At 41.3% G+C, this 13,244-nt stretch overlaps 1 protein-coding gene across 3 annotated transcripts in view; it reads left to right on the top strand.

Annotated features, from left to right (window-relative positions):
• Positions 1–13,244, top strand: part of LYRM4 (LYR motif containing 4) — a 151,733-nt gene that overhangs the window by 14,448 nt on the left and 124,041 nt on the right. For all 3 annotated transcript variants that reach the window (XM_073676671.1, XM_073676670.1, XM_073676672.1), the window contains exon 2: positions 2,067–2,220. In XM_073676671.1, the coding sequence (XP_073532772.1) occupies positions 2,135–2,220 (86 nt within the window). In that variant the 5' untranslated portion in view covers positions 2,067–2,134. The remainder of the gene's footprint in view (positions 1–2,066; positions 2,221–13,244) is intronic.

Below are 13,244 nucleotides of genomic sequence, written 5' to 3'. Positions count from 1 at the left end.
CACAACTTGTGTGCGGGCGCAATCACATTCCACGTAATAGTATGTCCCTGGCCCAATAGACCCAGGGCACAAGGACGTACTATTACCGCAAATGTCAGAAAGGGGTTAATATTATACCATTTATAGTTAAAGGTTGGTTTGGATCCTGAGATCCCTAATGATCACTCAAACCACAGGGAAGAAGTGCTCTGCTTATATGCAAGTGCCACCCCACAGCTTATACATAAGTTTGTGCATAGTGATGTGTGAACTCACAGACTTTCTTTAGTTGTGCGCTTCTGCACATTGCTTTGAGCGATTGGTGGGAGTATTTAATACACAGACCCCAATTAATCTGAAGGGCTTTCACGTAGCTATAATATATCAAAGAATGACTAAAAGTTTGGTTACACTTTAACATAATATGTTTTTGATGTTTTTAGTACCTGCGTTTTTGGTTTGGATTTTATTTAGTTGTCTTCTTTAAGATTTTTGGATGTATTGAAAGAGAAATTAAATCCTGCTATCCCAATGTACTGTTACTCCTTTATAAATCACTGGTGAGGCCACATCTGGAATATGGGATCCAGTTTTGGGCTCCACATTTTATAAAGGCTATTCAGAAGGTAGAGTCAGTTCAAAGACGGGCAACTAGATTACTACAAGGGATGGAAGGCCTCTCATGATGAGAGGCTGAAAAAGTTCAGCTTGTTTAGCTTAGAAAAAGACGCCTCAGAGGGGATCTCATTTACATGTATATATGTGTGGTCAGTACAAAGGACTAGCACAAGACTTATTCCTTCCAAAGACCTTAGAAAGGACCAGAGAATATTTATTACAGGTGGAAAAAAGGCGATTCCAGCATCTAAATAAGAAAGGATTCTTTACAGTCAGAGCAGTGAGACTGGAATGCCTGACAACAAGAGGTAGTAATGGCAGATACTATAATGGCATTTAATTAAGGGCTGGATGCTTTTCTCACAACAAATGGCATTGTGGGTTATAAATAATTTAACGAATGTATAACTGGTGAATAAAGGCTGGACTTGTGTCTTTTTTCAACCTATATAAATAACTATGTAAGGGTACGATCTTATGGGGCGCAAATGCATTAGATTTTTTAACTGGTAATATAACATAACCTTAAAGTCATGTGATTCATAGCTCATGTAGTTCCAAGATTCATCCCAAAAATCACCTTTGTTTTTAACCCCTTCTAACAGCGTCCATTTTTTTATTTTTTCACTTTTGTTTTCTTTGTCCCCATATTCCATAAAGCTTAACTTTTTTTTTTTTCTTTCTAATTTATATAGAGATAGTGCTTGTTTTTTTTTTTGTTGGAACAAAAAATTGGGAAAAAGATTCTTTGTTCGATGGAATGGGGTGGAACACTTCCGCCATTGTTGCTGGGGCTGATCTTTACCAAATTCACTGTATAGTAAAATTGACATGGTAACTTTATTCTCTGCTTCAGTACAATAATAGAGATATAAACCTATAGTTTATTTATTATTGCTTTAATTTTTTTTTTAAAAATACCTCTAATTAATTATGTTCCCATTTTCTGTAGCTTTTTATTGTCTGTTGATGGAGCTGTGTATGTGCGTGTTTATCAAGGTGTGAGTTCTATCGTTTTGAGCTCTATATGATTTCTTGATCACTATTTATTACATGTTCTCAAAAACAAAATTACCGAAATTAAACAGTTCTAGTAATTTATTTAATTATGCTTATTATGTGTTTTTTTTTTGTAGTTTTTCTTTTATTTGATAAAATAAGGGAAGGGGATGATTTACAATTTGTTTATTTAGTATTTTTGTATATATGAAAAGAAATAAAATGTAAAACTCCTATATGAATTATAGCAGATCTGTGATATCGATCACAGACTCTAAAAATCAGATGCCAACAAGGCGGCCTCTCACCCTCAGGCCAGTTTCCCAGGAGCGTTATATGGGAACCTTTTTTAACCTGTTTTAAAAGTACATACAGTAGTACTGACTCCGATGGAGACTTTTGTAGATGTTTTATTTAAATGTTCATTTCATATTCACTCATATAAGATTTATCATTTTTTTTCCTGCCAGAAAATCTTCTGTGATCCTATGTCAGAATTTCTGTGACAAAAACCCTTGTATCATTTGAAGAAAAAAAAATGGCATCTTCAAGTCGGACGCAGGTGTTAAGTCTTTACAAGGTCTTATTAAGAGAAAGCCAGAAGTTCAATTCTTACAACTACAGGTAAAGGAGAATGATGTGTCCCCCTAAGAAATATTACTGCAAACAATATAAATATCGAATGATAAGAATACCATATAACAATATCAGGAAATATTATTATTGGTAGTACTAATATCACACAATAAAAATACTGCACAATAACAATATACCTACTTGAATTCTAGGGACGATCAGCTAAGAAAGCACAGCAACAAAACTGTATAAAAAGATATGGTTGTATATCCTGAATCAAACGAACAGTGTACAATTGATAATTTCCTAAAGGGAATCTGTCAGCAGGATCAACCCTCCTAAGCCGTCCATATGGGCATGTGAGTCATAGGAAGCTGAATAAAACGATACCTTGATATCTGCAGTTAGTTTTTATGTAAAATAAGCTCTGGCAGCAAATTCTCATTCACATCAGTGTCCGGCCCATAGATATTAATATTTCATTTACATATAAGAAAAATGTGGATTTGTCTGGAATAAAACATTGGATCGCAGATATCAAACTATCATTTTATTCATTCTCCAATGACCTACATGTCCAGCTTAGGAGGGTTGATCCTACTGACAGATACCCTTTAAAGGGAACCTGTCAGGACACCCATGCCCCCTCAACCACCAGCAGTTGTGTCTACATATGTAAACTCCCTGCCTAACAGTCCCTGTATTACATTACACACATAAACAGATCTTTAGAAAAAGTATTAGTAAAGTCAGTTTATGTTATGTAAATGAGGGCTTTGTCTAGTCGAGGGGGCGTTAGTGTCCCCAGACTAGTCGGCAGATTAGTCGCCCCTGTGGGCGTGATAACATAACTTACAAGTCTTGGCATCGTCGCTAGCACTATACTTAACTCACTCATGCACGTTTCTTCTTCACCTCGCATCATTGATCCTCTGAAGCCGGGTGTACGCGTGTCGGCTTCAGAGAGGCATGATCGGAAGTCTTCTGCCTTCCGATCATGCCTCTCTGAAGCCGGCACGTGTACACCCATCTTCAGAGGATCAATGATGTGAGGGAAAGAAGCTGCGCGGATGCACGAGTTAAGTATAGCACTTGCCAAAAAAAGAGCCCTACATACTCAGGTCTCTACCTGCAGTGATTATCTCATTGGCACCTTCCTTGGTGCCTCCTTGTTATGCCACCTTGTTGTGGCCTTCTGATTTTCTTGGAATGTCTTCTCCTTGGTTTGGCCTCCATCTTGGTAGACCCCTTTTCTTTGCTCCCTGGACTCTATTTCCAAGGGAAGTTTTCCTCTAGAGATATCTTCCCAAATGCTCTTCTTTCCTCTGTGGTCCTCACCTGAATGCCAGTACTTCCAATCTTTCCCACTCTTTTTTTTTCTCTTCCTCACTGTTTAATGTATGGGGAAAATAATAACTGGTAGATTGGACTTTTACGAATGCGGTTATACCAAATACATTTATTTTTATTTATATATATATATATATATATATATATATATATATATATATATATATATATATATATACAGTACAGACCAAAAGTTTGGACACACCTTCTCATTTAAAGATTTTTCTGTATTTTCATGACTATGAAAATTGTACCTTCACACTGAAGGCATCAAAACTATGAGTTATCACATGTGGAATTATATACTTTACAAAAAAGTGTGAAACAACTGAAAATATGTCTTATATTCTAGGTTCTTCAAAGTAGCCACCTTTTGCTTTGATGACTGCTTTGCACACTCTTGGCATTCTCTTGATGAGCTTCAAGAGGTAGTCACCGGAAATGGTTTTCACTTCACAGGTGTGCCCTGTCAGGTTTAATAAGTGGGATTTCTTGCCTTATAAATGGGGTTGGGACCATCAGTTGTGTTGTGCAGAAGTCAGGTGGATACACAGCTAATAGTCCTACTGAATAGACTGTTAGAATTTGTATTATGGCAATAAAAAAGCAGCTAAGTAAAGAAAAACGAGTGGCCATCATTACTTTAAGAAATGAAGGTCAGTCAGTGCGAAAAATTGGGAAAACTTTGAAAGTGTCCCCAAGTGCAGTTGCAAAAACCATCAACTCCTCAATTTCCATGACACCGACTCCACGACTTCGAACCGCTCATACTTGGTCATATTTAAGTGATAGATTTACTGTAGAACAGATTCATCTCAGCTAAAAGTCTAGACTCTTACATCAGGAATAGGACAGACATTTATAGGACATTTCATAACTTTCCCAAATTCTTATGAAAAAATATTCCCCACAAACTGCATTGTACCCAATTTATGATATATTTTTGGAGTCGGAGTTGGTCCATTTTATACCGACTCCACCAAAATGGACACCGACTCCACAGCCCTGATATGTGCCCCAAAATGGTATCAATAAAAACATTCCTTCTAGGGATGGTCGAACCCGTGGATGTTCGGGTCCGTCACGTTCAGCCGAACTTCATAAAAAACTTCGGTTAGGGTTCCAGAGCAGTACCCGAACTCGAACCCGGACCCCATTCAAGTGAATGGAGGGCCCAAACTTCCGGCGGTTCCCACGCGGTCAAATGTGTGGCAGCGCTGGAAAACTGTCTCTGATCGGTGCTAACCTTACTGATGCTACTAACGGTCACAGCGCTGCATTTCTCACGCTGTTACACAGATGACAGTGTGTGAGCCAGCAGCTGTGTCCGGCGGTGAGAAGGTTACCACCGGTCAAGCGTCGGCTGATGATTACTACTCTCATCAGCGTACGCCTGGTCTCGTTGATAACAGTGTATACGCGAAACAGCCCTAGGTCGTCTTGGAATACTAAGAATTGGAGTGGTCAGTGCCATTGATTATACTGTTCTTAGTGTCTCAGACTACTACTTGCCCGCCCCCATATTCTCAATATAGTACAGCATATTTAACCCTGAGAGTGTCACACCAGACAGTAATCATTCTCTGCCGTTTGTGTGACTCCCATCATGTGGCCACCCCTCCATTAATTCTGCACCAGAGACTGCCTCACAAGACACACGGGATGGCGGAAACCCTTCCAGGAGATAAGTGTAAGTCTCAGAGGTTGTACCATAAGTGTAGATTGGGAAAACTCCATTGAGTTTAAAGAGATCCTGCTAGCAGTTTTCACCATGAAAAACAGCTGATAACGAGGAGAATGGGATGTCTGTATGCTGTACATATACCTGTAAAGGTCAGCATGACTTTTGAAAGTGCATTGCAGGCAGATCTTTGTTAGGAACTACATTCTGGGGTCTTATGTACTGAGCACTCCCCAACCCCTCTGCCTCTACTTGATTGATCGCTGTAGTGTCTAACCAGGACCCCCGCCATTATTCAAGTGCAGAAAAGGAAGTTTTGCAGAGTCAAAAATGCTGACAAAGTTTCCCTTTTAAACTCTTGTATATGCGCATGATTGTGGGGGTGATCACATGTGAGATGGCTCTGGAGCTGGGCTTTTTCCACATGCAAAACCTGGAATAAAAACAATAAATATATGCCCTGCAGTAAGTAAATGAATAAATAGTAGTGTGAGGACACAGCTTCTAATCTTAATTATCTAGACGTTAGGCCAGGAGAAATACACTATTATGTTTATGTTGACTTTTGAATTTATGTGTTTTTCTTTCTTCGGGTGGAACAAGAAACATGGACTTTTGTCATAAGTCTGAATGTTGACTTATCTTTGTCTGTGAACAATAAATGTTTGCTAAATATGTTGATTAACCATTGTGTGGAGCCTGTGGCTTGGTGACTGTCAGAGCAGAGGAGTATAACTTATGCAAATTGATTAATTGCTCAAACAGTGAGACATGAGACCTGCACTTTTCCCCCCTGACCTGTGAATGATGACCTGAGCCACAGATGTGTGCAAGCAGAATCAGAGAGACTCTTCAGGACAGCAGCTTGGTAGCATGGCTCCATCTAGAGGGACACAGATTTTGGATTCTACAGGATGCCAGCCTACGGGAACACGGTCTTGGTTGGAAGGATATAGATCTGCTCCATTGACCATCACTGACCCTATGGAAGTATTTGGGGAAACCAAGATTGTGACCCTCCGGTCATCTGGTCCCATCTGGTCCCATGGATATGTTTTGAGACGCTTAGACGCCAGGTTAGGACCATCCGGTCGCCTGGTCCCAAGGAGGCGTTTGAGGAAAGCCAGGATTCTGACCCTCCGGTCACCTGGACCCATGGATATGTTTGGGTTAGCCAGGTTGGGACCATCCGGTTACCTGGAACCCATGGATACACTCGGAGAAATCCAGGTTGGGATCATCTCGTTAACTGGTCCCATTGATATGTTCGAAGAAGCCAGGGTGGGACCCTCGGGTCTCCTACCCTTGTACCTCAATGGACTGTCAGCTCCCTAAGCTTGCCACTACCTCCTCTATGTGGGTGTCCACTCAAAGCAGAGTGCCACTGGTTGAGGTAGTTGGCCCTGGAAGTCCAAAATTCGCAGTTGCTCTATTCCCGGTGGGCCAGTGAAAAGGCGAGACTGTGTAATTTTGCTCCATCTTGGGTATTTGCTGGGACTGTTCTATATGTTGTTGTCTATTTGTTGGTTCAATAAAGTATTGCCTCACTGTTTAACCTTCACCCTGTGTTGTCTGAGTAGTATTATGCCCATGGAAGACCCCGGGTCTTCACAAGTAGTAATGCATTGAAAACACATAAGGTACTTAGTTGACACTATGTTGATCAAAAAAGCAGAAAAGCCATCCCACCGCAACAAGGTGTACTCAATCAGGATGGTCCCTAACTCTAGTGTCTCTCCTCGCTATGTGCCAGCAGGCCTCAAAGTAGACAGAGACAGAGGAGGACCTAGACCTGACTGCTGTACACTTGTCTTTGGAACACTAATTAAACAAGATGCACAACTCAAAGGAGAAGTAGGTACACCTTGTCGCAGTAGGATGGCTTTTATGTTTTTTTTTATTAAAATAGTGTAAACTAAGTACCCAATATTATTTACTTGTACTACTATTTATTTACTTACATACTGCAGGTTATCTACTTATTGTTTTTATTCTAGGATTTGTCTGTTAATGGTTGCATTAACACATACATTGCATTTATACCAACAAGTATGCTGGCCCAGTTTTTTGGTTCTGTCTTTCCACATTCGGCAGATACCGGCTATAGGTCTCTTAACAAAGTGAGTTCCTATTGTTAGCCATTAAAATGCTGTTGTCAATTTGTGCTCGCACATACCGTCTTCCATGGACGCCTCTTGATCCAGTTGTGAGATGCCGATGGGTACCCATGGCAGCCGGGGACCTGTCTGAAATAGTTGGGGAGCAGCAGTTTTATGCAGTCTCTGTTTCAGGCTTCATAGCGCTCAGCGCTGTGCAGTGAGGGAAAGCTTCAGCAATACCAAAGCTGTCTGCCTGACATGGCAGTGCTACTAACTACAGAGCCAGATCTGCTCTTCGAAGGACTTATTTCTGAATCTCCTGTAACTGGGCTTTCCAGTAACAGTGAAAATCTGCATAATAAAGCAAAGGTACTATCACTCAGAGATCAAAAGTACATTTTATACCTACATTCATCACATAAAATAAAAAAACTACACGTATTAGGTATTCACACTACTCTAATAACCTGAAGAATTTCAACTGTTTTGCAGGGCTGTGGAGTCGGTAAGCCAAACCTCCGACTCCTCAATTTCCACGACTCCAACTCCCTCATACATAGTAACATAGTTTGTAAAGCCGAATAAAGACTTGCGTCCATCAAGTTCGACCTGTTAGTTCTGTAATTGCTAAAGTTGATCCAGAGGAGGGCAAAAACCCCAAATGATTTGGCCAATCTTCACCTGAGGAAAAATTCCCTCCCGACTCTGAAACCAGCAGTCAGAATAAATCCCTGTATCAACCTACTATTTTATTCTATTTTTAAGTATATGCTGAAATCTGCCTGGTATCTAGAAATGCATCCAGTCCCCGCTTGAACTGGTGTAGTGAATCCGACATTACCGTCTCCTCACTCAGTGAATTCCATATTCTCACTGCTCTTACCGTAATGAACCCCTTCCTATGCTGGTGCTGAAACCTTTTCTCTTCCAGTCTTAGTGAGTGCCCTCTTGTTACCGTAATATCCCTCCTTTTGAACAAATCCCGGGCAAGATCTCTATACTGTCCCCTAACATATTTGTACACATTTATTATGTCCCCCCTCAACCTTCTCTTTTCCAGGCTGAATAGTCCTAGTTTTGCCAACCTCTCTGGGTATTGCAGTCCCTCCATTCCCTTTATTAATTTTGTTGCCCTCCTTTGTACCTTTTCAAGCTCATTTATATCCTTTCTATATATTGGGGCCCATAACTGAGCACAGTATTCCAAGTGTGGTCTGACCAGTGCTTTGTACAGTGGAAGAACAATGTTCTCATCCTTTGCAGCTATACCTCTTCTGATACATCCCATTACCCTGTTTGCCCTTACAGCAGCGGCCTGACTTTGGGCACTCCAATTTAGTTTGCTATCAATCAAGATGCCCAAGTCCTTCTCCATCTCTGAATTCCCCAATGATTTCCCATTCAGTGAGTACTGGTGACTTCCATTTTTCCTTCCCATATGTATGACCTTACATTTCTCCTCGTTAAACCTCATTTGCCATTTAATGCTCCACCTACCCAGCTTATCCAAGTCCCTCTGTAGATCTGCACTGTCCTCTTTTGTATTAATTGTTTTACATAACTTTGTGTCATCTGCAAATATTGATATTTTACTATTTATCCCGTTGACTATGTCGTTAATAAAGATATTAAATAACATTGGGCCTAGTACAGACCCCTGTGGTACCCCACTAGTGACGCTTACCCAATCTGAGTATATTCCATTTATAACCACCCTCTGCCTTCTATCCTTTAGCCAGTTAGCTACCCACTTGCAGACATTTTCCCCCAGCCCCATCATTCTCATTTTGTATACCAACCTATTATGTGGCACGCTATCGAACGCTTTTGAGAAGTCGAGATACACGACATCCACTGGTTCCCCCTGATCTACTCGAGAGCTAACCTCCTCGTAGAAGTCAATCAGGTTTGTTTGGCAGGAGCGATTCCTCATGAATCCATGTTGGTTCGGGATTAAAAGATTATTAGCATCAAGATGCTCCGTAATTGCCTCTTTAATGAAGCTTTCAAAAATTTTGCCCACAACGGACGTCAGACTCACCGGCCGATAGTTTCCGGCGTCACTTTTCGCTCCCTTTTTGAATATTGGCACTACATTCGCCTGTCGCCAATCAAGTGGCACAGACCCAGTCTCAACAGAGTCCTTAAATATAAGATATAACGGTCTGTCTATCACATTACTTAGTTCCCTTAGTACCCGTGGGTGTATGCCATCAGGTCCTGGTGATTTGTTTATTTTAATGTTACTGAGGCGTTTCTGTACCCCAGCTTGGGTTAGATTTGTCATACTTAGTGAAGGATTAAGCTTGTCACTTCTCATTTCTCCTGTTATTTAGATTTCCTTTGTGAAAGTTGTCGAAAAAAAATTATTTAATAGATTAGCTTTATCCTCATCTTTCTCTATGATTTTGCCTTCCTCACTTTTTATCGGTCCAATATTACCCAATTTAATCCTTTTACTATTTATATACGTAAAGAACAGTTTCCCTAGCAATACGTCTCTCTGTTTCCTCCTTCGCTATTTTTATTTGTTTTTTACAGGTTCTCGTTTTTTCCTTGTAACACATTAGTGCTTCCTTACTGTTTTCCTGTTTTAATCTCTTGAATGCCTCTTTTTTGCTATTTAACGCCCCTTTTACGTTCTTGTTCAACCATATTGGTTTCCTCTTATTTCTGGCCCTTTTATTCCCATACGGTATATATCTCTTGCACTGAGTATTCAGAATTCTTTTGAAGGTTTCCCATTTACTATTCGTATTCCTTTGATTAAGAACTTTGTCCCAGTCAATAAGTTGAAGGCTTTCTTTCAGCTGATCAAACTTCGCCCTCCTAAAGTTTAATGTTTTTGTTGTTCCCTTATTGATAACCCTACTGAAGGGCATTTTGAAGTCGATAATATTATGGTCGCTATTACCTAGGTGCCCCCCTATCTGTACCTCAGTTATTCTATCAGGCCTATTAGTCAATATTAAGTCCAACACGGCCTTCCCTCTCGTTGGTTCCTGCACTAGTTGGGAGAGATAATTATCCTTAATATTTATCAAGAACCTTTTTCCTTTCTGAGATCTACAGGTTTCTGTTTCCCAGTCAATATCCGGGTAGTTGAAATCCCCCATTACAATCACTTCATTATGTTTTGCTGCTTTGTCTATTTGTCCTAATAGCAGATTCTCATTCTCCTCTGTTATATTTGGTGGCTTATAGCAGACCCCCAGTAATATTTTATTATTATTTTTAGTTCCCTCTATCTCTACCCACATGGACTCGACCCCCTCTTCTCCCTCTCCTATATCTTCCCTTAGTCTGGGTTTTAGACATGACTTTACATATAAGCAGACTCCTCCGCCTTTCCCCTGTTTCCGGTCCCTTCTAAATAAACTATAATCTAATAAATTTACCGCCCAGTCGTAGCTATCGTCTAGCCAAGTCTCTGTTATACCTACGATGTCATACCTCTCCTCCGATATAAGCGCCTGCAGCTCATCCGCCTTATTGGTCAGGCTTCTTGCGTTGGTCAGCATGCAAGATAAAACTTTGGGGTTATTTAGCATCCTATTCTTCTCTAATGATCTAACTGTACTATCCCCACCCCCCTCTCCACCCTCATTATATTCACTTCTCCCCTTCCCCCTTGCTTGCCTCACATCCCACCTATTTCCTTGGTTCCCCCCCCCCCATCTCTAGTTTAAAAACTCCTCCAACCTGTTAGCCATCTTCTTCCCCAGCACCGCTGCACCCTCCCCATTGAGGTGCAGCCCGTCCCTACGGTAGAGCCTGTAGCCGACCGCGAAGTCGGCCCAGTTCTCCATGAACCCAAACCCTTCTGCCTTGCACCAACTCTTTAGCCACTTATTCACCTCCCTAACTTCCCGTTGGCGCTCCTGTGTGGCTCGCGGGATTGGTAGTATTTCTGAGAAAACTACCTTGGAGGTCCTTGCCCTAAGCTTCCTACCTAGGTCCCTGAAATCATTTTTAAGGACCCTCCATCTACCACTCACTTTGTCATTGGTGCCGATGTGGACCATGACCGCTGGGTCTTCGCCAGCCCCACCCAGTAACCTGTCAACCCGATCCGTGATGTGCTGGACTCGAGCGCCAGGGAGGCAGCACACCGTTCGGCGATCCCGGTCTTTGTGACAGATTGCCCTGTCTGTCCCCCTAATAATAGAGTCACCCACTACCAGAACCTGTCTTGCCTGCCCTACACTTCCCCCCTCCCCCTCATTACTGGAGCATACACTCCCCCGGCGGTCAGAGGATCTGTCGTGCTCCAATAATGCCGGTTCTGAACCAGCCTTCCTATACTTCTTCCCTCTATCCCTCCTAACTGTTATCCAGCTCCCTGCCTGTTCAGCCTGCACTTCCCCTCTATGCTCCACCCCCAGTATTGACCCATTGAGTGTCTGCTCGGTGAGCAGCAAACTCCATTCCATGTTGTCGATGCTCCTCAGTATCGCTATCTGAGCACTTAGATCCAGAATTTGGGCTTCCAAGTGCACGATATGCTCACATCTCTCGCAGCAGTATGGATCCTCGAGCGGTTGCTCACGGAATGCATACATTGCGCAAGATGTACACTGCACGGCTCCGGCCAACATGGACGTCATTCTAAATATGGGGATACAGTCAGTATATATATACAAGTACAAAACACAATTATTTATATATAGGTGTATGGACGGGGATCAATTAGGGATGTGCAAGTGTATCAATTAGATATCGGCGGGGGATCAGTTAAGTATCAAGTATGGACGGGGGAATCAGCTAAGTAGGTCAGGTGGATTAATTAAGTAAAACGTAAAGTAAAGAAAGAATGAAATACAGTCAGCAATTCAGTCCTAAGTCCTCCCTTCCAAACTCCCTGAATCCAAAGTCACTGAAAAACAAGTCACACACTTACTTTCGTTCGCACTTACGCTCCAGACACACGCAGCTCGTTCACACTCGCAAACTAAGAGATTTAAAGAGTTTTTTTTTTTTGTTTTTTTTTCTTCCTTTTCCAGCAATGTACCCTTCACCTCAATGCACTTCCAAAGGACTTGATGTCCAACCAGCTGCCCCTTATAAACCCTTAATTATGACCCCTTCCCCTTAATTAACCCCTTGTGAGTAAATCTACACCTCAGGATTTTAGTGCAATGTAGTTAACCCTTAAATACACAGGTGGTAAACTAAGAAACTAAAACTGTAGTGAGAAAATAGGTTTTAAAAAGCCCAATAAATCTAAACAGGTAGAAAAGCACTCAGCAGGTCACAATGCAGCACTCACCGCAATTCACACAGGTATTTTCTGCAGGATTCCCAAATACCTCTTCACTGAAAAACAAGTCACACACTTACTTTCGTTCGCACTTACGCTCCGGACACACGCAGCTCGTTCACACTCGCAAACTAAGAGATTTAAAGAGTTTTTTTTTTTTTTTTTTTCTTCCTTTTCCAGCAATGTACCCTTCACCTCAATGCACTTCCAAAGGCTCATGTTTAAGTGATAATTTTACTGTAGCACAGATTCATCTCAGATAAAAGTCTAGACCATTAGATCAGGAATAGGACATTTCATAACTTTCCCAAATTCTTATGAAAAAATATTCCCCACAAACTGCATTGAATTACTGTACCCAATTTATTATATATTTTAGGAGTTGGAGTCGGTCCATTTTATACTCCACCAAAATGGACACTGACTCCACGACTTTGACTCCGACTCCACAGCCCTGCTGTTTTGAGTATAGAGCTTCTTTGTATGCTTATGTGTCTCCAGGGTAACAGACAACAAACAAACAGTATAATCTGATCCTGAAGTTATAATCCCTTTTGTCCAACCCCTAGAAATTGTAAATTATCAAGATGGAAGGAAGTTAGGATCCATTTACCCTGCAAGATTATCGTGAACAAGAGTTCCTAGCAATGTTCATTCACGAAAATCATGCAGTCTAAAAAGT

Source organism: Phyllobates terribilis, unplaced genomic scaffold (assembly GCF_046119375.1).
Source record: "Phyllobates terribilis strain yellow unplaced genomic scaffold, ASM4611937v1 Scaffold_4__5_contigs__length_816908805, whole genome shotgun sequence".
Classification (NCBI taxonomy): Eukaryota; Metazoa; Chordata; class Amphibia; order Anura; family Dendrobatidae; genus Phyllobates; species Phyllobates terribilis.
The sequence above is the reverse complement of the archived record's forward strand: the minus strand, read 5'-3'. Positions and strand labels throughout refer to the sequence as shown.